The 25,527-nt window shown below is 43.3% G+C and overlaps 1 protein-coding gene across 1 annotated transcript in view; it reads left to right on the top strand.

Moving 5' to 3' along the window:
* The first annotated feature begins 285 nt into the window (after positions 1–285).
* The window catches only part of CFAP45 (cilia and flagella associated protein 45), a 48,425-nt gene continuing 23,183 nt past the window's right edge, over positions 286–25,527 (top strand). The window contains exons 1-7 of the mRNA XM_020977751.2: positions 286–434; positions 13,805–13,930; positions 16,257–16,390; positions 18,098–18,242; positions 18,704–18,874; positions 21,239–21,417; positions 22,060–22,189. Coding sequence (XP_020833410.1) covers positions 432–434; positions 13,805–13,930; positions 16,257–16,390; positions 18,098–18,242; positions 18,704–18,874; positions 21,239–21,417; positions 22,060–22,189 — 888 coding nt within the window. The 5' untranslated portion in view covers positions 286–431. The remainder of the gene's footprint in view (positions 435–13,804; positions 13,931–16,256; positions 16,391–18,097; positions 18,243–18,703; positions 18,875–21,238; positions 21,418–22,059; positions 22,190–25,527) is intronic.

Here is a 25,527-nt window from a genome sequence, read left to right as displayed (position 1 = left end):
TAACCAAGGACACAGAAAATGAGCAATTTAAACCAGTAAGTCCGGCGCCAAGTCTGGGGTTCTTGCTACTATGCCTCACTCTTATGAAAACTGCTGGTCCCAAGAAGGGGCGACACTCTGAGTATCCATGTAATTATCCCCCACCTCTTTTCGCCCCAGGGAGCACTGAGACGGAAGGGGGCGGGGTTCCTGGTTCCCATGGCAACCCACTCAGGAGGCCCGGCGCCAGGCCGGTCGCGTACAGGCTGGGCAGGGCAGGGAACTGAGCGGTCACGCCAGGGGGTGGAGCGAGGCCCTTCTCTCGGTTGCTATGGTGACGCGTCAACACCTCCAGCCCGCGGCGGCGGCAGCAGAGTAGCTGCAGCGGCGGTGGCTCCACCCGGGAGGCCAGAGAGGCTGGGGAGGCCTCAGAGGTCGCTGGTGCTGCCAAGATGGTGAGCCTCGGCGGTGGGGAGGGGGTTTGTGGTGGGCTGGTTATGGGTGCCCGGAGCAGGGGCTGGGGAAGAGGGTAAGTCGGCCCGGAGCGAAGGGGCAGGAGGCAAAAGGGGAAGCCGAGGAGTCTGCGGATCTGGCCGTCAGTCAACAAGCATTTATTAAGTGCCTACTATGTATTTGCACTGGAGATACAAAGACAAAAAAAGAATCAGTTCCTGTGTTCCAGAAACTTATATTCTGTGGGGGAAACAACAGGTGCAAAATAAATGCAAGGAAATTTGTTGAGAGAGGGGTGGAATTAAGAAAGGCGTCATTCAGAAAGTGACTCGAGCTGAGCCTTGAAGGAAACTTGGGAAATCTTTCTGGAGAAGGGTATTCCAGGCACAGCCAGTGCAAAGGCACATAGGTGGGAGATGGATTGTTGGGTCAGCTGGGGGAGATCTGAGGCAATCTTGTTAGTTCAGAGGATTGGAAGCTGCAAGAGATCCTAGAGGTCATTATATCTCACCCCTTTTGTATTACAGATGTGGAAAAGGACCCCTAGAGGGTCATTAATTTGACTGGCTTGAGTCAGTAAGCCCTAGCTCTGCCTCTTACTAGTAGCAATGCTAACTTGTAGTCATATAAAACTTCACAGAGTGCTTTCAACATACCTGCTGTGTCTGATGTGATTTCCGCAACCATCCTATGAAGTAGAGAGGACTCCCATTTTACAGATGAAGAAACTGAGGTCCCCGGGAGGCTCAAAAGACAGACATAATCACAGAGGCGAAGAGTTGCCAGAGACCTTAGAGGTCATCTGGCACAAACGATACCTAAATCAGGAACTCTGTCTCCATTTACCCCTTTCCCAGAAGTGGTCGTCATGTAGCCTCCACTAAAAGATCTCTGGTTATAGGGAATTCACTATCCCCCCAGTCAGCCCATTCTATTTTTGGAAAGCTGTAATTATTAGGAAGTTTTCCTTTATGCTGAGCTGAATAAAATTTCCCTCCTTGTAGGGCCAAGGAAAACAAGCCTAATCCCTTTTCCACATGGCAGCCCTCTAAGTATTTGTAAAGCAGCCCTCATATTCCTTGCAAGGCTTCTCTTTTTCAGGTGAAGTAGCTCCACTTCTCCCAAACTGAGGCTCAGAGAGAATGTGATTTTAAGGTCACACAGCTTGCATGACATGATTTAGTGTCCCCTTGTCATCTGGATTTCCCTCCTCTTGGTACCCTCCAGCTTATCATCGACTCTTCAAAATGTTAAAAAAAAAATCGCAACCAAACTGTTGTTGCCAAAACTGTAGACTTAACTTCATATGTGCTTTGATCAGGAGAGAGTACAGGAAGAGTCTCTGCCCAAAACCTCACTACTGTTAAGTGGGACATGATACTTCTTGGCTCTGCATTCATTTTGTTATACTGACTTTACCAGTGGTGTGAATTTGAGCAAATCACTTCAGATTCCTCATCTGTGAAACGAGAGTAATAATACTTACAATGTCTTCACTTGAAGTGTTATACATTTCTAAAGTACTTTGTGAATGTGAAGGACAGCCTGTGAAATGAGGGGGCTGGAGATTAGATGGTCCCTAAGGTCTTTGGCAGCTATGAATCTGTGCTTTCGTTGTGGCTATGCAGGCATAGGCACCAGAAATATGGAAGGTAGTGCTAAACCTTTGGGAGGCGAAACCCCTTAGATAGAGCTCTAAAAATGTGATGGACCTGTAGAGTATGGGGTCTGCCCTCTGACTGCCATTTCTAGGAGACTTAGGTTCTAATCTATCTTAAGCTATCAGTTTATGTGAGTTCAAAGCCCATCTAAGACACTAACTAGCTATGTGTCCCTGGGCAAGTGACTTAACCTCTCAGCCTCAATTTCTTCATATTCAAAATAATAATAACCAACATTTTATAGTGCTTACTGTGTATCAGATACTGTGCTAAGTGCTTTACAATTATTATTTCATTTGATCTTTACAGCTTCAGCAGGCAGGTGCTATTATCATCTCTGTTTTACAGATGAGAAAACCAAGGCAAACAGAAGTAAAGTGACTTGCCCAGAGTCATAGCTAGTAAGTGTCTGAGTTCAGATTTGAGCTTGGGTCTTCCTGGTACTCTATCCACTGCACTAGCTATAGTAGCACCTACCTGCCTCCCAGAGTTGTGAAGATTAAATGAGATAATATATGTAAAGGCTAGCTATTGAGCCACAGGGCCAGAAGCAGAAGGTGTCCTTGAGTCTTTGGTGCAGTACTGTGTGTCTGCTTCAATTTGGAAGAGGGAGTAGGACCTGGATTGGTTTCTGTGTAAGAGCCTTTTCTTTAAATCCTATACAGGAGAATTTCCCAGCATTCTTTGGGACAGTGTGGTTTGACCACTCTCACAGCAGGGGGGTTGGTGTGTAATTTAATCTCCCATCTAACATAAATCCCTCCTACAGTAGTTTTAGAGCAGAGTTTGAAGGAACAGATATGAACTACAAAAAGGGGAGAGGTAGGGAAATGGCGGGGACCATCTTTAGGGCATAGGTAAAGCAGGGTGATGTGGTTGGACAAAAGATGGAATAGTCTGGGTCTTGGAAGTTTGGGAGAGAGGAGGTAGATAGAGGAAGTTTGGCAGGTGGGGGATGGTGCTTGATCTGGGAGGAGGAAAGTATTAGGGATTCTGGGACCTGGGAAAAGGAGTGAGAGTTGAAGTGTGGGTAGGGGCCACTAGAAATGTGCGGAGGCATGGGAAAGTGAAACAAAAACTCCGAGGAGCTCTGAGGTTGGTTGCTTGGGCCTACTTGGTTGTTTGAAGGTAGGGACCATGGAATGTATTTTCCCTAGGACTGCAGGAGATGGAACATTGGATGGTTGGATGGGGAAATTTTGTGTTCCTATGTATTTCCCTCAGGCATATGAATATTATTTTTTTGGTGTTATCATTAACTTTATTTTTAAAAATTATTTTTATTTTATTAAATATTTCCCAACTGCATGTAAAAAAATTTTTTTTAGCAATCATTTAAAAAAATTTTGACTTCCAAATTCCTTCCCTTATCCCTCCTCCCTCCTTGAAAAATCAAGTAATTTGATTTCAGTTATACAAGTCAGGTCATGTAAAACATATTTCTACATTAGCCAAAGCATGTGAATCTTCTTAGGATTTGTCAGTTGTATCAGTGGGTACTGAGATGTGCTTATGGACTCTGGGTTCCTATGAAGTAGGGAGAGTGGATATCTACCTCCCTTTTATAGATGAGGTAACCACAAAGTTAAATGACATGGGCTTTTACAGTCATAAAGCTGTAGAGTTGGAAGGGACCTTAGAGGCAGTTACTTTTCAGGGGGGCTCAGTGTCATGGTTCAAAAGGCAAGTAGGGTTTGAAAATCCATGTAATCCATGTCTCAAGAACCACAGCTCCAATTTAACATGGACCAAGTTTGCTCTTGGAGGATGCTTTCTAGAATTATATTTATGGCTCATTTTATACCCACCCAGGATCTCTCTTGGGAATACCAATCTCTGGTTCATGCTCCTATTCAGTGTTTTCTGCTATGTCATAGGAGTGGGGAGCCTGTGGCCTTGAGGCCACATGTGGCCCTCTAGGTCCTCAAGTGTGGCCTTTTGACTGAGTCCAAGTTTTATAGAACAAATCCTTTTATTAAGGGGATTTGTTCTGTGAAGTTTGGATTCAAAGGGCCACATTTGAGGACCTAGAGGACCACATGTGGCCTCGAGGCTGCAGGCTCCCCACCCCCTGTCAGCTATAACATCCAATTTTGGTTTCTGCCCCACTAAATTTAGGCCATCTGTTCCATTCAGACACTCAGGTTAATAAAACATTAACTTTAGGATAGATTTTATTTAACCTGACAGAAAATCCAAAGGACTCATATCGAATGTCCATAAATAGTGAAAACGACTTCTCTTCCCTTTCTGGTGGGGCTCTACCTTCCTCAGGGACCCACACCGTCCTGCAGACTGATAGAACTATGTGTAGTGGCTTCCTCTTCTCCTCCAGGGGGAAATAATTTAGGATTGCTAGGAAATAAAACAACCCTACCCTTTCCTCCAGAGAATCCTACAATTCTCCACATTTATAATGCCACCCAAGGGAATCAGTAAACCTTTCTCCCTGGTGTGTCCACACTTCCTACACAGTACACAGGATGTGTGCAAGTCCATTGGGCCTCTAGACTTCTCTATGCCATGGCTCTCTGACATGCTGAACTTTTCCTTCTGTCTTTTTCCTCAAAGAGTCTACATTCTAAGGGGGAGTGAGGGGAAGATTCCAACATGGACACATGTGTGATGCAAGGCAAAACTATGATTAGGGCAAAGCAGAAGTCCAGCCACAGGACGTGTGGGCAGGAATCACCTGAAAGTTCATCTAGTCTTGTCTTCTTTCACAATGATACTCAGGCCCAGAGAGGTTTGTTAGGTACCCAGTATCACACCAGCAGTGACAGAGCTGGGATCTGAATGCAGGTGTTCTGACTCCAAATACACTCATGTATCCGAGCAAAGAACTTTGAGGAATTTGAAGAAGTACAAGCCAGTTTCAACAGTGAGGTGCCGGTAGTGGGCCTGGCTTAGGAAATGTTTTATGGCTGGTGGTAGTACATGAAATTAGGCTTCAAGGGAGGATCTTAACAGGGAAACTTTGGGGGTGGGGGTGGCTCATAGACCATTCCAGGATGGGGGATGGTATAAGTGAAGGCAGGGTGAGAGTGGAGCATGGTGGGTAGCTCACTTTGGAATCTTGAATAGGTGAACAGGAATAGCGTCATGGATTTCTGGAAAGGTATATTAGATAAAAGCAGATTGAAGATAATCTTGAATGCTAGCGGAGCCTACTTTCTTTCTCATTTCTCTCTCTCCTAATTCCCCAGCCCTGTATAGACCCATTAAAATCTACCCTAGATCCAAGGTTTGTTTTGGGTCAGCATCTACCAAACCACAATTCACAAACTCATGCAGGTTTTTTGTTTTTGTTATTGTTTTTTTACTAGGGCGATTAGAGGATACTTAATACTTAATTAAATTGCAGGGGAAAATGAATAACAAGAGAAATTCATGACATACACACAGGGATACAGCTTGTCATAGATTACCATGCCACCAGTGGGAGAGGGAGCATATATAGGAAACACATGTAGTTGTGGAACATATTTGGCCAAGGAACATGTTTTGAGGCCACACACATTGGGAGAGGTGTATAAGGTGTAATCATAGAACATTTGTGGGAAAAGGCATACTCAAAAGAAACAAGGGAGGCCAGGGGACATGCATAAGCAGGGTAAGTCATATTCCTGGGTCAGCATCTCCACTGGAGCCCCTGTTGGCCTATCGTACTGCTGCTTTTTCCCCACAGAACTGCCAGTGTCATCTGCCTTTCTCCTTCCTCCCTGTCCTCCCCCCACAAACTACTGCTCAGTTCTCTCCTCTGGATTGACATCTGTTGCTCTCTATGCTGCTTTCTGTCATCTGTTGGTTTTTTGCTGAGTAGCTTCGGACATTCAGCCTTTCCCTGGTGGGGGAAGAGCCTCACTTCTTAAATCAAAGCCGAACTGTCTGTTTCAACACTTTTGTGATTCAGACCCACAGATGAAGCCAGGTAACCAGAGAATCTCTCAGATATTGATTGGTCTTGTAATTGCCATTCTTCTGCCTCCCACTGCCCCTCTTTGAATTTAGTCTACTCTTTGAGTTAGGGTGAGAAAATTCCTTTCAGTTCCCAACTTGCCTTTGGTTGCTAACCTGGAGTTTGGCAGCCTTTTGTCAGGCTTTCCTAATGACCCTCATGAGCTCCCTATACTAGAGTAAGCAATTTGTAGTTTGGTAGGCAACACAGAGTGAGAGACAGTTTTTGAATAGAGAAGTAACATGACAGAATGGTGTATCAGGAACTTTACTAGTCAAGGCAGGCAGTGAGACCGTTTTAGAAATTTTTATAGTAATTTATATGAGAAGTGATGGGGGCCAGAAATAGAGTGGTTGCAGTGGGAATGAAAAGGAGGGGACAGGTGTGAAAGATGTTGCCAAGACAGAATTGATGAGATTTAGCAGCTGATTTTATGTTGTGATTGAAGAAGTCCAAGAAGATCTGAAGTTTTGAATATGGAAGATGGAGAGTGAAAATGGCAGTTGCCAGCAACAGTAATAGATCAGTCAGGGGGAAGGGAATATTTTCCTATAAAGCGGTGTGTGTGTGTGTGTGTGTGTGTGTGTGTGTGTGTGTGTGTGTGTGTGTGTAAAAGATGATGAATGAGTTGGGTTTTGGAATTTTTGATGCTGGTGGGATATCCAAATAGAACTTGCATAACCCTTTTTAAATTAAAATTTAGTAACATGTTTACATGTTTTTCACACATGAGTGTGAGTGCATTCCTCATAAATTTACTAGAGGGCGAAGCAGTTTTACATAGTGGATTGAGAGTCAGAAAACCTGGGTTCAGGTTCTTAGAATGACACCTGCTACTTTTATGAGGCTTTTATGAGTCAACCTCTTCATGCCCCAGGCAACTGTCAAGACAATAAGTTGTATGGCAAGTACACATCTAAATTGATAGAGGGAATTCCTCCCTGGGAGCTCCACAGTAATGAAATCATAGATCTGGCAGAAAAAAATAATGGGAATAGAATTCTTCCAAAGGCAGACATCTTCGATCACTGTTTCATCTACTCGAAAAGTTTTTGTTGAGCATCTAATAATAACAGCTTGTTTTTCTATAACATTTTAAGTTATTTTTGCCCCTTACAACAAACCCGTGAGGTAGGCAATGAAGTACTTACTTACGTGCAAGAAACTGAATTAGGCAATGGGTGGCACGTACAAAGGTGAATGATATACTGTTCTTGCCCTTTGACAATCTGATCATCTAGTAGGAGAGGAACTTCTAGTTCCATCTCTGCTATTATCTGTGTGACCACAAGTGGGCCACTTAGGGGGGAAAGGATGTGGGAGCAAGCATTTATTAATCATCTACTATGTGCCAGGCACTGTGCTAAGGGCTTATCAAGTACTATTTCCTCCTCACAAAAAACCCTGGGAGGTAGGTGGTGCTATTATCCCCTTTTTAAGTTGAGGAAACTGAAGAAATAACCTCTATTGGGTCCCAGTTTCTCTCTCTTTTTTTTTTCCCAAGCTCACTAACCCACATTTATTATTTAATTCATCATAATTATATGTTAGATAACAAATATAGAAATCATCCAAGGATTAGCTAATTTGTATAAGGTTATTGTCCTACAGTTAAGCCAACTCCTTAATATATTCAAAATCAAAACATGTCACCATTTTCAGAAGTGTCATTAGATGAATAACCAAAGTCTTTATAAATCAAGTAAATGCAAGTTTTAACATGCAAGTTCTTCGAAGATCTGTAATTTATTTTTAGCGTGGGTATTTCCTCCACTGATGTGTATTGCAACCCATTGGTAACTTAGTAGGGTCTTAGAGATTTGCTATATCCCTCAAATTCCTGAGCCTTTTCAAACTTAGTGAAGCCTGTGCTTGGAGTATAGCCACAATGTGTCATTGATGGACCCTAATTTCTTCATATGTAAAATGAGGGAATTGGACTACATCAGTGGTTCTCAGGACCCATTTACACTCTTAAAATTATTGGAGACCCTAAAGAGCTTTTATTTATGTGGGTTATATCTATTGATATTTACCATATTAGAAATTGAAACTGATAAAATTTAAAAAATTATTTTTTAGTCATGCCAGACTCTTTGTGATGCCATTTGGGGTTTTCTTGTCAAAGATACTTGAGTTGTTTGCCATTTCCTTCTTCAGCTCATTTTACAGATGAAGAAACTAAGCAAAATGGGGTAAGTGACATGCCCAGGGTCACATAGCTAATAAGTGTTTGAGGCCAGATTGGAACTCAGGAGGATGAGTCTTCCTGATTTCAAGCCCAGTGCTCTCTATCCGCTGTGCCACCCAGCTGCCCCCATTAAAAAAAATCCCCAATTAATTAAAAAATAAACTTATTATACATTAACATAAATAACATTTTGAATGAAAAAAGCTATATTTTCCAGCAAAAAATTAGTGAGAATGGCACCGTTTTACATAGTTTTTTGCAAATCTCTTTACTGTCTTGTTTAATAGAAGACAAATTCTCATATCTGCTTCTGCATTCAGTCTGTTGAGATATTTTGTTTTGGTTGAAGTATCTGAGAAAATTTGGCCCCACACAGATATTTTAAAAGGGAGGAGTATTTTAATAGACAAAATATGTCTTAGTATTCTTTGAATATAGTTTTGATCTTGTGGACCACTGACAGGGTCTCAGGGACTCCTGTGGGTCTGTGAACCTAACTTTGTGAACTGCTGGATTAAATGGTCTAAATCTAACCCTTCTGCTCTGATATTCTATGATCTTTCCCAGAGTAATTCTCTTAATAATCAAAGCTGATATTGAGTGAAGTAGAGTCTGATCTGGAGTGCCTTCTCTCTTTTAGGCCAGGGGGAGCTACTACTTTAGCTCCAAGCTTACTTATTAGAGATACTAACCTTCAATGGACCTGACATTCATAAAGAGGAAATAGGTCTGGGACTAGAGAAGGGGATCCAGGAAAAGAACATTTCTTTGTTTTTGCTCAGCTGACAGGTGTTGTGGTTACGTCAGGGAAACTACAAACCAACCCATTCCAGCTTTGTATTGCTCTGTACTGGCTGAACAGTCCAGATAGACAATGCCTTGGCACTTGAAGTGCTGGCCTTGCCAAGATTTCTAGAAGTCATACTCCCAAATTTCAAGTTCTGTGCAATTACATGGAGTCCCAGTCTCATTCTCAAAGCCTTTGGATATGGGTCGAATCCCTAGAGCCTGAGAGGTTCAGAGGAAAAGGGATTAAATGGTGCCATCAAGATAGAATTTTGTTTTTATTTAAGAAATATTTTATTGATGTTTTTTGGTTTCATATCACTCATTTCCCCAGAGAGTCATACCTTGTAATGAAGAATGACAGAGAGAGAGAGAGAGAGAGAGAGAGAGAGAGAGAGAGAGAGAGAGAGAGAGAGAGACAGAGAGAGATCAGTTCAGCAAAATTCACCAACACATTGACTGAGTCTGACAGTAATGTGCAGCCTTCCACACACATAATCCCTGACCTTGAATTTTCTTTTTCAGCGCCGAGCTGGGTCATTATATTACATACCTTTTGATTTCAGTTTTTGTTTTTGTTATTCTTTTCTGTCATTGTTGTATATTGTTTTCTTGGTTCTACTTACTTCATTCTGCTTCAGTTCATGTCTCCCTGTGGGTCTCTCTAATCCAATCATATTCATCATTTTCAAGATGAAATTTTAGAAGCAACTCTACGCCTGCTTCCATTCTTCTAGTTTAATGACCTGCCTCCCCTAAATTGGCATTTAGTATTCAGCGTCTGTCTGGTTTTTTTCAGGCCTCTCTTCTGTTCTGCCCTTCTCTTCTGGATGATTTCCTATAAAGTTTGTTTTCTCGTCTGTAAAATAGGCATTTATGTGAGTTATTAATATGTTTCTTTAATGCAGTCTTAAGATTACATTTGCTTTTTCCCTGCTGCCACATCGTATTGTTGACCCAAAGTGAGCTTGCAGACCATTCAGCCCTCCAGATCTGTTTTAGACAAATTACTATCTAGCCATACTTATCTGCATAAAGTTGGTGGTTTTGAACCCAAGTGTATAAGACTTTACATTTCTAGGGCATATTCATAGGAGAAGCTCGTTTTACTACCCCATCCTGGGGGTGGAGGTAGAATGGGAAGGACGGGAGGTTGAGCACTAGGCTTGGAATCAGGAAGACCTGCATTCAGATCCAGCCTCAGACACTTCCTAGTGGTATGACCCATGCAAGTCACTTAATCTATATCTGTCTCAGTTTCCTCAACTATAAAATGGGGACAGTAATAGTGCCTACCTTGCAGGGTAGTTGTCAGGTCAAATGACACATAGTACGTGCCATACACACACACACACACACACACACACACACACACACACTTATTCCCCTTTCCTTCCTAAATCAGGGGTACCTTTAAATTCCATTCTTCATAGTACTGATTATAGAGTAGTACTAATCATAGCACTTACTGATTTAGAATTGAAAGCACCTCAGAGGTCATCTAGTTAACCCTCCGCCCCTCATTTTACAGGTGAGAAACCAAAGCCCAGGTTGGTTAAGAGACTGGCCCAAAGTTATGCTCTGGGTGGGAAACAACAGAGCTAGGATTGAAACCCAGGTCCCAAGACTTTGGATCCAGCACTCCATCCCTTCCCCCTCCCATGGCAATGCCTCCTCTGTCCTTGAGGGAGTTAAGAGCCTTCCTCTCCCTCTTTTAGCTACAATTTAATGGTTGACTGTTGTTTCTGTTGCAAACTCTGCCTTCCTGTGCATTTATTTTGTCAAGTAACTTTCGTTTGAGTTAAGCTAATGATGCTCTGTTCCTGTCCTGAAGGACATCAAGTTGCCAGGGCCCCTTCTTTTCCATCCCTTTTTCTTTTCTTTTCTTTTCTTTTTTTAATTTTCTTTTTTCTTTTTTTTTTTTGGCTAGGCAGTGGGGTTAAGTGATCTGCCCAGGGTCACACAGCTAGTAAGAGTTAAGAGTCTGAAGCTGAATTTGAACTCAGGTCCTCTTGAATCCAGGGCTGGTGCTCTATCCACTGCACCACCTAGCTGCCCCACCATCCCTTTTTCTTAAAGGTCTCTAGAGAACAAAAATTCACCATTTCCTCTTCTCCTACTGCATTATTTCTTTTCTGTCACAGGCAGGAGGGAGTGAGACCAAAAGGCATAGGCCAAGATTGACTAGTGCCCTTTGAACAAACCCTACTTCCACCTCCATGGCCACTCAATGAGGTTCCTCTTTACCACGGGGTTACCGGACTAGACCCACTTATCTGTGCATGCTTTAAAATCTACACGGGGACTGCATCAGCCAAACACGTGCGTGCTCCGGCTGGGCTTATTGACCAATTCCCCATTACAGTAACTTGCCCAAAGTCACACAGGTAACAAATGTCAAAAGTGGGATTTCAACCCAGGTCCTCTGATGCTTTGTTTGCAAGCCCTGTCATTACCTTGCTTTTCCTGCTTCTCCCCTCAGTTTCCCAAACATCCTTAAAGAATATGCATGACCCAGTAACAACTCCTAGTTACTCATTTGGTCCCTATGACTAGGGGATTTGGGTGACTGAGTCAGGCAGAGCCACCATTGCTCCTAGAATATGAGGAAGGGAGTAGAGAAATTCCCTCATTGCCGTTCTAAGTCCAAGGGAGAGATGACAGGATACCAAATCAATGTGCTTTCAAAAGAGAGGGTGGAGATCTTGAGTCTCTCCCTATCTATCAGATCCTTTCTTGCTACTTATAAGTATGTCCGTGTTTTCCCCTCACTTGATCTAACCATCTCTGCTAGCTATTGCCATAGGTCTCTTTCCTTTAATGGATAAATTTCTTGAGAAAGCTGAGCTAGCATTTATATAGAGCTTTAAGTTTTACAAAATGCTTTGCAAATATTTCATTTTATCTTCTTAATAACTCTGAGAGGTAGCTGCTATTATTATTCCCATTTTACAGATGAAGAAACTGAGGCAGATAGAAGTTAAGTGTCTGCAGTCAGATTTGAACTCAAGTCTTCCTGATTCCAGGTCCATTACTGTGGCACCAGCCTGCTTCTAAAGCACAGGTTTGACCATGTCACCCCAGAATGACTCAGTAAACTTCAGCAGCTCCCAATTTCCTCCCAGAGCAATATAAAGTGCTGTGTTTGGCATTTAAGACCCTTTCCTACCTTTTCAGACATTTTGCAATTACTCCTCTGTATGTCTATACTGCTGTCTATAATCCTGTGAAGTTGGCCTTTGAATATGACACTCCATTTCCCGACTCTACATTTTTTTTTTTGGCACTATCTGTCCCCATGCCTGGAGTGCTCCACTCTTTGCCTCTCCACCTCCCGGCTTCCCTGGTTTCCTTCAAAACTTAGCTCAGATCCCATCTTCTACAGTGGACCTTTTCAGTCTTCTGCTGGTGCTAGTACCTCCCCTCTCAAATTACCTCCTGTCTGCAGTGAATATATCTTGTATATTTCTAGTTATTTACACATTGTTCCCACCAATAGGCTATGAGTTTCTTTAGAAGAGACTGTGGATTTTTTTGTTTTTTTGCCTTTCCTCGTATTCCTAGTGCTTAGCATAGTGCCTGGCAGTAATTATTTAATAAATGCTTGTTGAATGACTGACTACATAAATGTTGTTGAATAATGGAGTCATCAGAAATGGGTGGGATTAATCATGGATAGGCTTGCCAACCTACTGATATTCTATCATTGAAGCTGTTTGGTTTTCTCTGATCTATGACTTGATGCCAAGGTTTATTTAGTTTTTACTTTGGTATCCCTAATTACAGAAAGCTTCTGGAGAGCACAGTTTGGAGTGAGAAGAAAGACTTATGCTAATATGTGCTATATTGAAAGAATGGCCCGTCTGGGTTTGGAAATGGGAATGAATGTAGTTGGGCTTATAAACAGATTTGCTTAAGAAATAAGGGTGGTGAGATGGGGGCTTACAGTTGGTGAAAGGGTCTTGAAGCTTAGTGTGAGGAATTGGCATTTCATATGGCAGGCAGGAGGGAAGCACCATAATTTTGGGAGCAGGAAAATGAGATGACCTGAATTGCCTACGTGGCAGTAATAATAATAACTGACATTTACATGTTACTTATGTGATCTCTTTGGAGTCTTATAATAAGCCTGTAAGATTTATATAAAGTAAGTACACAGGTATTAATATTCCCATTTTAGAGAGAGACTAACTGAAACAGAGAAAAAGTGACTTGTAGATCAGTGGTCACATAGCTAGTGCCACAGATTTGATTTGAACCCAGGTCTGTTGACTCCTTGGCTAGGACTCTATCCAAGCCTCTTCAGGAAACAAGTGGTCTTCTGGATGGTAGATGAGCTGAAACTGATTCTATCTCCTTTCTTCCATCATTCCTGTCTCCTATGTAACTCTGGGTTTCCCTTGATTGTAAAAGAGATACCCCAGTCTCCTCTTATAGAATTTGTGTTGGGTTTCTTCATAGCCACAGAGGTCCTCATTGAGTCCCCTCCTCTTGTGGGAGCACTCCTAGCCTGGTGGAGCACCTTAACTTTGCAGACTGCATCACATAGGATTTATTCAGGCTCTTTGTCTGGAGTGTAATAGATGAGGAAACCAAGCCCCAGAATTTTCCTTCATATGTACTGTCAAAAAGGGGTCCATGATACCAAAAAGTGTTAAGAACCGCTTTGTTAGTAGAATGTTTGTCCGCCTTGATCTAAGCTCATGTCATTATATTTGTGACCTTAAACTTATCTTCCTCCTTTCCTCCTTCCTCCCTTCCCCCATATCCCTCCAGCCACTAAGTGCAGCTGGCATCCTGAGCTCCTCCTCTAGCACTTCCAATAGGTCAAGGAACCGGACCCGCTACCGGACCAAGGCCATGAACTCTGAGGTTGATGAGAGCCTCTTTGGTGGTGGCAAGGTAACCTCCTGTTCCTGTCCAACTGCTGGTGATCTCCCCAAACCCCTTTTGTGTTCTCCTTTTGGAAAAACGTATGTGGGTTACCCCTGAGGCAGTGGCCTAGACTGCTGCCAACTAATGCTCGTGATGCCACCTGCTAAAGCACAAGACACTTTGTGGTGGCCACTGAGACCAGAGTGACAGAGCTCTGGTAGTGCCAGCAATAAACTGTGGGCATGTGAACAAGATGACTTATTTTCCTCCACCCCAAGCCCTCCCTGCTTTCCAGCCTTTAAGTGTAGCTGTGATGCCAACAGGAAGGCTGGAGGAGCTGTGTGGTGCCAGTGAGTGCATTCCAGATCACCTCATTTTTGAGGAGAGAGGCGGGCCCTGGGATGAAGACATTTGAGAATGACCAATAGAAACCAACTGTGCAAGTACAAAATAGCACTTGGTGGCTCTCTATAGTTTTCTCCATCCGAAGGAGTAAAACCCAAGAAATGAATACTCTCTTCCTGCTGTAATGTACCTTGATTTTATGAAATTAACTTCCTTTCCTACTGGTCCATTGGATAGAATTTCTTTCCTTGGGAATATGGTCTAAACCAAGGGTCACCAATTTCTTGAGTCCTGAGTGCCACTAGCAAAATTTAGCAATGCCCGTGAGCATCTCTGTGAGGTCTAAGGCATAAGTGGGGGGAGGCAACAGAAAATAAAAGAGAGGGGATTGGGAAAGTAGAAGAAAGAGGGAAAGAAAGGGAAGGAAAAAAGATGAAAAAGGTGCCTCTAGTGGGGAGAAGAAGGGGGCCATTAACAGTTGTCCCAAGTAGCACACATGTCCCTGACCTGAACCACCCAGAATGGAATTATAAAAGTCTTTCCAGAATTTTTCCTGGCATTAGTGTTCTTCCTTTTAGAAGCTCATCAAATTCCCCCCTAGCATTTGTCAATGATGGGAAAAATGGAATGTGGTTTCACTTGATGAACATCAGACCTGCACCTAGTCTGTGCTCAGTGGGACTTGGCAAGGTCTGGACGTGACTAAGTCTTCAGTGAACAATCACTTCTGGTAAGAGAATGGAACCGCCAGGAGAAAGCCTTGCCTTCTGATCTGTTTCCTTGGGCTGAATACCTGGAGGTGGAAAAACATATTGGAATCCGCAGAATGCGCTGATTTGGCAGTAGGTGGCAGGAGTTTCCTGCAGTCTGTCTGATACCCACACAGAAGCCCAGGTCAGGCACCAGGTGGCAGCAGCATGTTAGAGGAGCAGCATTTGGAGATTTCAGATTCCTTGGCTGTGAGGGCCCTTGAGCGGCTGTCTGGTCCAACCCTGTCTCTTCTGCCGACAGAGCCACGCCTATAGCATTTCATACAAGTGAACACCTCTTTTGTTTCTTGGGACCTCCAGGGAAAATGCCCCCGCAGCTTCCCTGAGTCTATACTGTTAGGAAAATTCTGTCTAATCTGCATACTTCCTGCTCTATGGTTCTAAGTCCAATGCCAGCCTGAGTTTCTTCATCTGGAAAATGAGGCTAATCTCTAAAGTCCTTTCCAGCTCTGTGTTTTTGATTTGATAAGTGTTCAGAAAAGTTATTGAGAAATTCTTCTGGTTTAAGTTGGTTGATTTAACACCACATAGTGTAAACTGGGGAATCTTGGATCATTGAGGGGGAAAAAAAGAAATCAAGTTAACTCAGTGATTCGAGAGAATTCATTAGCTTCTTCACCAAACTCAGAGCACTAGAACTCAGAAGTATGATGTAGAAGAAAAAAATTATGATAGGCTATCAAAGGATCCTTGGTTCAAATCCTAGCTCTACTACTTATCTTGTTGTATGACCTTGAGAAAGTCACTTAACATTTCTGGGATTTGGTTTTCCCATCTATAAAATGAGAGTTGGGTTAGATGATCACTTAAGTCATCTCCAATTCCTAAGTTTTATGCTTCTCCTCCCAAACCATGGAATATTTCAGACATTACTATCTCCACCTGTCCTTTGGGGAGGAAAGGGATGCCCTTCTCAAAGTGTGCTATGAAGTAGGACATTCTTCTTCACCAGCTACTGAATAGGACTATCATGGAAGGGTGGGGTGGGAGGGGATGAAGGAGGAGGAGAGGACAAATTAAAAAAAAAAACAACTTTTGGTCATTTCCAAATAGAGAGCATTTCCCTGTGTCCAACAGTCGTTGCAGCCTTAGAGTCTGGGCCTCAATTTATCTTTTAGTGTTTGGTTGTTGGGTGGGTAGAGAACCCAGGTGAGGGGATTCCCTGGGACTCAAATTGGTGAAAAAAGGGTGGGAAGTTCGTGTGGCCCCCTACTGAGCTGCCCCTTCTGGCCTTCCAGTCCTCCCAACAGGTCCACCCTGACAGCCCCATTGTGCTTCTAAGGGACAAGCAAAGTATGCAGAAGAGCTTGGGCTGGACCCACAAGCCAGAGACCATCCAGCTTATCACTCGAGACATGGTCCGGGATCTGGTGTGAGTAGCTGGGCCCAGTCACCCTTCCCTTTTCCCTCTTTCCTCTTGCCTTAGGGGACTGTATTGAGATGAGAGGAGAATCCCTCCCACTCCTGTGCTTTTCAGGTTTTTCCCTTTTGTTTTAGGGTTTGCAGTTTTTCCTCTTTATACATCATTGTCTTTTCCTGTTGTCCCCTGATTCCATGTTCTTTCTTCCCTATTTCCTTCAGCTGGCTCTAGGGCTTAGGAGCTAGTAGAGGGGAAGGGCCCATGGAGTGCTTGGGTCCTGCCCTCCCCTCCTTTTCCCCCCCTCCCCTTCGCACTGGTGCTCTTGGTAAAGGGAAATTAGCTGGATGAGTCAGTTCCTTTCTGGTGCCTTAAGAGTCTGATGCAAAGGAAAACTGACCAGCTGCCTAATTAACCTCTTGGCTTCTTCCCAGACTGGCTGGCCACAAATGGGAAATGCTAGGTTCCTTTGGGATTAGCTCAGCACTGTTTCCTAGTGGCTCCCTCCTTGTCCTGGCCTCTTCCCCCTAGATCTGGGCCTGGCTAGGAATCTGGAAATGAGCCATTTCTTTGTGGTAGTTGGTACTTAGCTAACTCTATAACTGTCCATTCCCTTCCCTCCCCGAAGCTTCAGGAAATAATGGGCCAGGGAGACACACCAGAGATGCTGCCCTGAGAGCTGTCTCTTCAGTTAATCTTGTTTGCAGCTCTGGGATAACCATATCCTTGCTTAGCCCAAGCCCTTCACCTTCCCATTCAGCAGTCCTGAGAGCCATCCATAGGTCTGAGGTCTGGGGCACTTACATAAGGTGACTGTTATTTTTTAGGGCCATGGAAAGCAGCAGGAGGCACATTAACCTGGTACTGGTGCATACCCAGGGCCTTTGGTGTAGGTTCTGAACATATTTGGTTATTCCAGATGCAAGGCTCCACTGGGCTGCACCACTTGGTTAACCTCGATGTCCTGGCCAAATCCCAAATATGCTTTCTCATTCTGTCTGCCTCCTGGAATCCCCCCACTGGTTTTATTAGATGAGGTTTCACTTCCCGTCTCAAAGCCACTGCGTCTTATTCCTGTGTGCCTGTTAAAATGCCTCACCCAGAAGCAGCTTCATTCCTTAGGTGACCCCCTCCTCCCCGCACTGCTCCCTTCCCCACCTTTAATGTATGTCATTTGTTTATAATCATTATAATTAGTTATTGGTTTGTTGGGTGCGTTGGGCAGCTGGAAAGGAGAGGTCTGTAGACATGTCAGCTACTGTTGTTGATCAGAGATTTTAATTAATATTTAGTGTTCAAAGCTTCTGTCTGGGCTGGGTGAACAGGGATGTTTAAGTGTTCCTGCCCATTTAGAGAGAAGATCCATCCCTTAAAACTTCCCTTTTTTGATTCCTTGTGATCAATGATATTCACACCTTTTCTCTATTGGGTCCAGTTGGTGTAAGTTGAAATATCTCATGTTGAGGAGCTGGCTGTGTGCCAGGGGGTGGGCACTATGGTAGGAACAGGAGAAAGGAGCAGGGAAGCCAAGGTGTGTTAGAATTTTCTGTGTGTGTGTGTGTGTGTGTGTGTGTGTGTGTGTGTGTGTGAGAGAGAGAGAGAGAGAGAGAGAGAGAGAGAGAGAGAGAGAGAGAGAGATACTCACACTTTTATTTTCTTCTTTTCTTTCTTCCCTCTTCCCCTTTGATTTTTGTCTCCACTTTTGGTTTTACCTCCCATTAGAGTTCCTACAAAAGACCCTTCAGGGGAATCTCTTATCATCAGTCCTGAAGAATTTGAACGGATCAAATATGCTTCCCGAGTCCTTACCAAGGAAGAGCGAAATGCCATTGAAGAGGCTCACAAAAAGGAAAAGACTGATGTCTTGGTAGCTAACCTTCAACCTTGGCCTCTGTGGATCCACTGGTGACTTGGGGATATGTTGGAAGAGATGTTGGCTTCTCACCAAATAAAGGGGAACTCAGACTAAAAGACCCCAAAGAAAGGAAAGGGTGGAAAGTTAGACTGAATTCTAAGGAACATTTATTTTTAAAAAATGTGGCAGAAGAGCTCAGCTAGAATGATGACCAAAGAAACTACGAATAGTAAGGGCAGTGGTGAGGATGGAGCTAAGAGATGAAACTTTTTGCTTCTTAGTGATCAGATGGAGTGAGGAGTAGAAATCCCACTGGAGCAAATTGGAGAGATCAGCCCCAGGACAAAATATTTAGGCAACAGTCCCAACCTCAGTACGACTTCAAGGTCCCTTTCACCTTTATATCTGTGGTAATAAAAAAAGGATCAGGCATCCGTCCACACACCCTGCTGAGATGGACTGATCTCTCCCAGAATGCAGTGACCCTTCGAAAGCAGATGATGAAACAGAAGGAGATGGTGCGGCAGAAGAATAGGAAGCTCAATGACCTGGAGGAGGAGGCCAAGGAAAGGGCACAGAATCTCCTGGAGAAAGCCAATGCAATGAGGATGGAGCAAGAGGTTGAGGTCAAAGACATGAGCCAGGTAAGGAGCCAAGGGAGGCCACTGGTTGTCTCTTGTTCCTGTCAGTCTTTTTATCCTCACTCTGGGCAGTGTTGGTCCCATGCTGGAGGTACCCAACGAGGTCAAAGAAAGCAGTCAGGGGTACTGGAGGCTTGTGAAGAGATAGTGGATGGAGGATGGAAAGTGAGGCCCAAGCTGTTCCCATGGCAGGTGTGCCTGCCATGGAAACCAGATACCTAGGTAGCTCAGTGAGCATGAGATCTGGTCCTGCCGTTTCTATTGTGACCGTAGCTGGTGGCTCAGGCAGTGAGGTTCCATTGGTGAGAAAGGGGAAAGTTGGCACTGCTGTCTTGGTGCTAGAAGTGCTCCAGCTGTTTACAGCTTGTTTCTTGTTGGTTCATTTAATATTCAAATGCAAGGAGTTTATCATTCCCCCAGTAGTGCTAATTCCTGCTCCTCCACCTTTGACACTCCCAGTTCTTCCTCCTCTCCTCTCTTCCAGGGCCTCTCACCCTCTTTGTTCCCTCTTTCCATAATTATCTCTAGGGGTCTCCCTCCTTGGCTGTCAAATCAAGCTCTCCTGATCTGAAAAAGAGCAGAGTTTGCCTAAATGTGCTCATTTTTACCAGATGTCATAATGGACACTTTGCTGGGTCTAGTGGTCTACATTTTGTGCTCCACAATTCAATCACAACTATCAACATTCAAACAATCAACTAACAAGAATCTATTAAGCACCTAATGCATGCCAAGCACTGAGCATACACAGGCAAAAGTGGAACAGTCCTTGCCCTCAGTAAGTTTCCATTCTATCAGGGAGGTGAACATGTACGTAATTAAGAACATACAAAATAAATAAGGTGCATTTTTGGGGAGAGGCACTAGTTGTAAGCTAGGGGTGGGGATCTGGGAAGGCTTCACGAATAAGGTTTCACATGAGCAGAGTTTTAAAGGAAGAGGGATTGTAAGAGATTTGGAGGTGAAGTAGAAGTGCATGCCAGTCACAGGAACAGCTGGTGCAAAAGTGAAGAGGCAGGAGATGTGTGTCAGGAACAGAAGGCAGATTGTGGGAAGGGGAGTAGTATATAGCAATGGTATCAAACTCAAATAGGAACAGGCCACCAAACTGTATGTAAGGATCCCTGCAGGCCACAGATTGGCTTAAAAGAACTCATATTAACATTTTCTATGTTCTATTGTATTTTTATTTTGATAAATATTTTGTTAAATATTAACATTAATATTAATTAACAACATCAAGTATATTTTAAAATATTATTTTGTTAAATATATTTCTCACTCAGATTTTAATCTGGTTTGGACAGCATGTGGGAGTGTTGCTAGACCCTGGTCCAGTGTTTGACACCTCTGGCATATGTATAGTAAGATTAGAAGGATTCGTTAGGGCCAGGTTGTGAACGGCTCTAAAAGCTAGACAGAGGAGCTTATGTTTGATCCAAGAGGGCAGTAGGGAGCCATTACAGTTTATTGAGGGAGGGGGGTGACACAGTCAGACTTACACTTTAGGAAAATCACTTTGGCAGCTCAGGAAGCCAATTAAGAGGCTGTTGCAGGTAAGTGGGGATGAGGGCTTGAACCTAGGGTGATGGCCAGGTGAGTAGAAAGAAGAGAAGAGAGGTGAGATGTATTGTGGAGGTAAAGATTTGGTAACTTATTGAATGTGTGGCCTAAGAAGAGGGTGTATACATATTTAATTTGGGTGTGCATTTGAGAAATTTTTTTAAAGGTAAGTATTTAAGTGTTTGATTTTTATCACACTAAATAAACTAAATTGAACTTTGTAACAAATTAAAAGCTATTTAAAAATGCCAGCTTGAAAAAATGAGACACCAACTACTAAATTTCTTTGGAAATAAGAGTATGTTTGAGACATCAGGGACCCTGAATATACACACATATGAGTAAGGAGGATAACAATGCTGGCTCTTAGATTAGAGGATATGAGTTCAAATTCCATTTCTGATGATTACTATGTGTCTTTGGGCAAGTCACTTAACCTCAATAGGCCTCAGTTTCGTTACCTGTAAAATGAAGGATTTAGACTAGATGGCCTTAAAAGATCCCTTCCAGCTCTAGATATATGGTCCTATTGTTATATTTACTTTTCTGGGCTTCTAATTGATTAGAGCTAGGGATTTCTACTGGTCTTTGGAGAGGAATCAACATGTGACTCCCATTTCCTTCCATCCTTCCTCAAATACTTTTTTATTGTACATGCTCTCTCTCTCTCTCTCTCTCTCTCTCTCTCTCTTCTCTCTCTCTCTCTCTCGCGTGCACACACACACACACACACACACACCACACACACACAGTCACTACTTTCATCCCTAAACCCAGTGTTATAACCTCTTATTTATTCCTCAGATCATCCGAAATGCCAGGTGTCATGCCATCCGAGATGCTCAGATCCTGGAGAAGCAATTAATCCAGAAGGAGATGGACACAGAGGAGAAGCGACTGGACCAGATGATGGAATTAGAAAGGCAGAAGTCCATTCAGAGGCAGGAAGATCTAGTCAGGAGGCGGAAAGAGGAAAGAATACGGTAAGCTGTCTGAGTTGGCATCTCCCTGGCCAGGCCACTTCCAGTGAAAAAAGAGATAGGAAATTGTCCCATCTTCATCATTAGCAGATATTGTTATTATAAAATCTTCACTAAGTGCTATAAAGAAATGTCCCAGGAGGGAAGAGAGATGACACTCACACCTGGACTCTGGAGTTTTCCCTTGGTAGAGCTGACTCTCCATCATAGTTGATTCTACTCCTTCCCTGGCATCCTGAGGTAGCTGGATTTCCCTAGTTTTCCTGGCCTGGTGAAGGACAGGGCCTCAAACCCAGGAACCTCCTGATTCCAAGACCAATGTTATTTCCACTCAACCAGGCTACCAGATGGGGTGACCTTGTGTGTTTGCCTGTGAGAAGCAAAGGGGCAAAGTGGGACAGAAGAGTCGAGGGCAGTGAGGGCACCTGAGACAGACTGGAAGAGCTCTGTGAACCAGACAGTGGATGTTAGTCCTGCTCCTGAATTCGCTTTTACTGTTGGGAGAAGGGAGTTTTTCAGACTATTTTCTGACCATCTTGTGGGAAGGGCTAAAGATGGAGGATAAAGAAGAGAGATGGAGACCAATGGTAAGATGCTAAGTTGTTAAAAGTGGGGGTTGGATTGGATGGTTTCTGTGATTTGTAGGGGAAGACGGCATATCATCCAGCAGATTGAAAAGAATCAGGAGGAACGGTCACTGCAGGCAGAGGTCCGGGAGCAGGAGATCCAGCAGATGTTACAGTATATGGAGCAGCTCCAGGAGGAAGACATAAAGGTAATGGAGAGTGAGAAAGAATGCTGTGTCTTACTAGGCAACTCATCCTATACCCTTTTCCTCCCCTTCCCCCTACACTCTGCCAACTCTGAAAGGTTTGCTGCTCTGGGACTGGGAGGTACAGACAAACAGACTTTTAAAAAATTGACTTTTAAAATTAAATTTAATTTTTTAAATTAAAATTTTAATTTAATTTTGGACCACGTTAGTCACTTCCCAATAAACAGCACCCTCCCTCATCTCTGCCATTGTTTTCCCATAAAAAAAGATTTAATCTAAATTGGTTAATAGATTGATTATAACTGACAGCATATTTAACTTTCTGCTCTTAAGTTTTGATATTTCTTAACAGAAAGGAAGTGTATTTTACCTCTGTTACAGGCAAAATATTCATCAGACATATGCTCATTTAACATCATCATCATTGTTTACTATGATACTGAACAGTTATTTGTACCTGGTGCTGTGCTGGGGGCTGAACTGAATCACATCAGTCCCTGCCTTCTGGAGGCTTATAGTCAGAGGCAGGCCTGTCAGCCCAGATAGGCAGGTCATGCTGAATAGTTTGTACTTGTAGCCAGTAAATGAGAACAATGCTTTAAATCATTGGTGTCAAACTCAAATAGAAACCAGGGTGGGGGTGGGCACAATGCCGTACAAAAATTGACTTAGAAAATCATATGTTAACATTACCTATGTTCTATAGTATTTTGTTAAATATTTCCCAATTTACATTTTACTGTGGTTCAGACTGCACTAGGAAATGATTCGAGGTTATTTGAGGCCTGTCCTGTAGATCACCTCTTAGTTATCTGCAGGTGGAATATCCTTTTGGTAGATTAAGCTGGGCAGTGCTCTGGTTTGGGAACTTAACTTGCCCTGGTCACCTCCCAAGCTGTTTGGTGGCCTCTCTATCCTTAGTTGTTATGTACTCGGGCAGGGAAAACTCATTTTACCATTAGCCAATATGAAACAATTGGGAGTGTGTATGCATTGCAAAAGAAATGATTAAATGCATGCCACAGCTAAATAGACAGGTTTTTAGGAGTCTCTGCTGTTTGGATTATCTCTTCTAGTGCTTGTTCTTTTTGCACAGATAATTCAATTGGCTGTGTTCTCAGGAAGGGTAAGTGAATTCTTGCATGCTAAGTGAAGAGGGAATGGGAAGAGTCCCATGGCCAGGCATTCTACAGTCTGATTGGCTCATATTCAAATAAAGCGTTAAGGTTTAAAAAGCATTTTGGCGAAAAGCCTTTGAGGGAGGTAGTGCAAATTTTGTTTCCATTTTACATGGTGAGGAAACAAATGAGAGTTTGTGGCTTGCTTATGGTCACAAAGCTAGCGTGTGATGGGATTCAAAGCAGGTCTTCTGACTCTGCGATGGAGTTCTCTTTCTAATACCCTATGTCATCCTTTTCAGGCCTTATGAAGCAGGTGGGATTCCAGGAGCTATTTCAAAGGCAAAGAGACTTGTCAGTCTGGGGAAGAGAGTCATTATAGGCACATGGCCTTGCTTAAGAGAAAGATTAGACCTTGGAAGCATGGAGCAAGCGTGGCTTGAGTGGTCTGACGTTTAGCGGGAGACCATGCTACTCCTGCATTTGGGCAGCCATGGAAGGGACAGAGACAGAAAAAATTGGGCAGGACTTGAAGGGGTGGCCTGAGGTTTCCAGTCTAAGCTTCAACTTTTCAGGCTCGGGAACCTGATTTCCTCAGTCCATACAGAGGCAATCAAACTGCTGAACTGATTTGTACCAACCAAACTCACAAGAGACTGATTAGGAATCTGATTAGTCTGAACCAGAAAGCTGGCTGTTGTTTGTCTGTAGTTTTTGAAGAGGACCAGTGACATCACAGGGTAATGTCTTGAGTTGCCTATGAATTGGATTTAAATGAGGCAGAGCTGCACAGAGTAGTCAGCCCCACTCTCTCTTCCAGAGTCATTGAAGTTCAGTGGCTGGATAAAAGTCAGGATGACTGGTGATAGTCTGGGATGCCTTGGCATCTTCGATATCTGACCAAGCTCTAAGCACGCCAAAGTGCTGCTTCAGCCTCCTACGTGGCCATTAGAACAAATTGTTCTTATCTGCCCATTCCTCTGGGGGAAAGTCTTCACATGCTTGGGGTAGACATCCCCTAATTCACTGACAGTTTTGTGGCCCATCGGTTACTTTCAACCTGGTTTAGCCCGTCTGCGGAGATGGTTTACTGGGGTGTGGCCACTGTACATGCTACAGCTTCTTGGAGCCACAGGTGAGAGTTGAGTGACAGATGGACACCAAAGGTAGATGGGGAGCCCTGAAAAAGGCTTGGCAAGCTCGTCTTTTTTGAAACCCCACCAGAAAGCTAATTTATTAATGTCTGATGAAAAATAGAATTGAAAATATTTACCAGGTTTTAAATTACCTTCCAATAGGGAAATCCTCTTGAAAAGCTAAATGGATCTAGAACAAAGGGCGCTAGGTGACTATAAAAGATATTGTACTAAGGCTCTAACAGTTGGTGCTGCCTTCTTTGGTGTGAGGATGGACCTACTAAATGGACTGGAGCACCCTAACTGTGTTGCCTCCAAGATGGTGGACATGGATATTCCCCTCTTTAATTACTATCTCCCTAACCTTGCATCTTTCCCTCTGCCTCACACCTATGAAACCTACTCTTTCTATCCATCACAGGCTCTGATTTCTTCCTCTTCTTCAAATCTCTCATCATCTTTACTGTGGCCTCACTTTTCTACCCTTCTCAGTCTTGAGCTTACTATCAGCCATTTCACTGATGTTTGGTCCACGTTGTTAGACTTGTTCTGTGTGGATTGAGGCTAAAACTAGGAAGATGTAGAGATGCAGATTTTCATTTGTTATAAGGAAAACGATTCTAACAATTAAGGCTGTCAGAAAGAGTCCTTCCTCTCAGATCCTCTTTCTCTCTCACCATTCTTTTAGTCACTCAGGAAAGAAATTTCAGGGTTATCTTTAACTCTTTCCTCTCTCTCATACCCCAAATCTAGTCAGTTACCCAGTTCTGTGACTTATCTCTCAGCATTGTCTCTCTTAAGTGCCCCCTTCTCTCCAGTTATACCACTGCCATTATAGTTCAGGTCCTTACCACCACTCTGGACCCCTGAATTATTTCAATACCTTCAATAGTGGACTACCTGCTTCCAGTCATTCTCTCCCATCTATCCTTTATGCAGCTGTCAAAATAATTTTTGTAAGGTAAAGGTTTTATCTTATATACTGCTCTGCTTAAAAATCTTTAGTGGCTCCCAATTTCCTATAAAGTTCAAACTCCTTAGCTTAGCTTTTAAGACCTACCACAGTCTGGCCACACAGCCAAAC

This window comes from Phascolarctos cinereus, unplaced genomic scaffold (assembly GCF_003287225.1).
Source record: "Phascolarctos cinereus isolate Bilbo 61053 unplaced genomic scaffold, phaCin_HiC Scaffold_5;HRSCAF=322, whole genome shotgun sequence".
NCBI classification, from domain to species: Eukaryota; Metazoa; Chordata; class Mammalia; order Diprotodontia; family Phascolarctidae; genus Phascolarctos; species Phascolarctos cinereus.
Note: the sequence above shows the minus strand (reverse complement) of the source record. Positions and strands in the feature narration are given on the sequence as shown.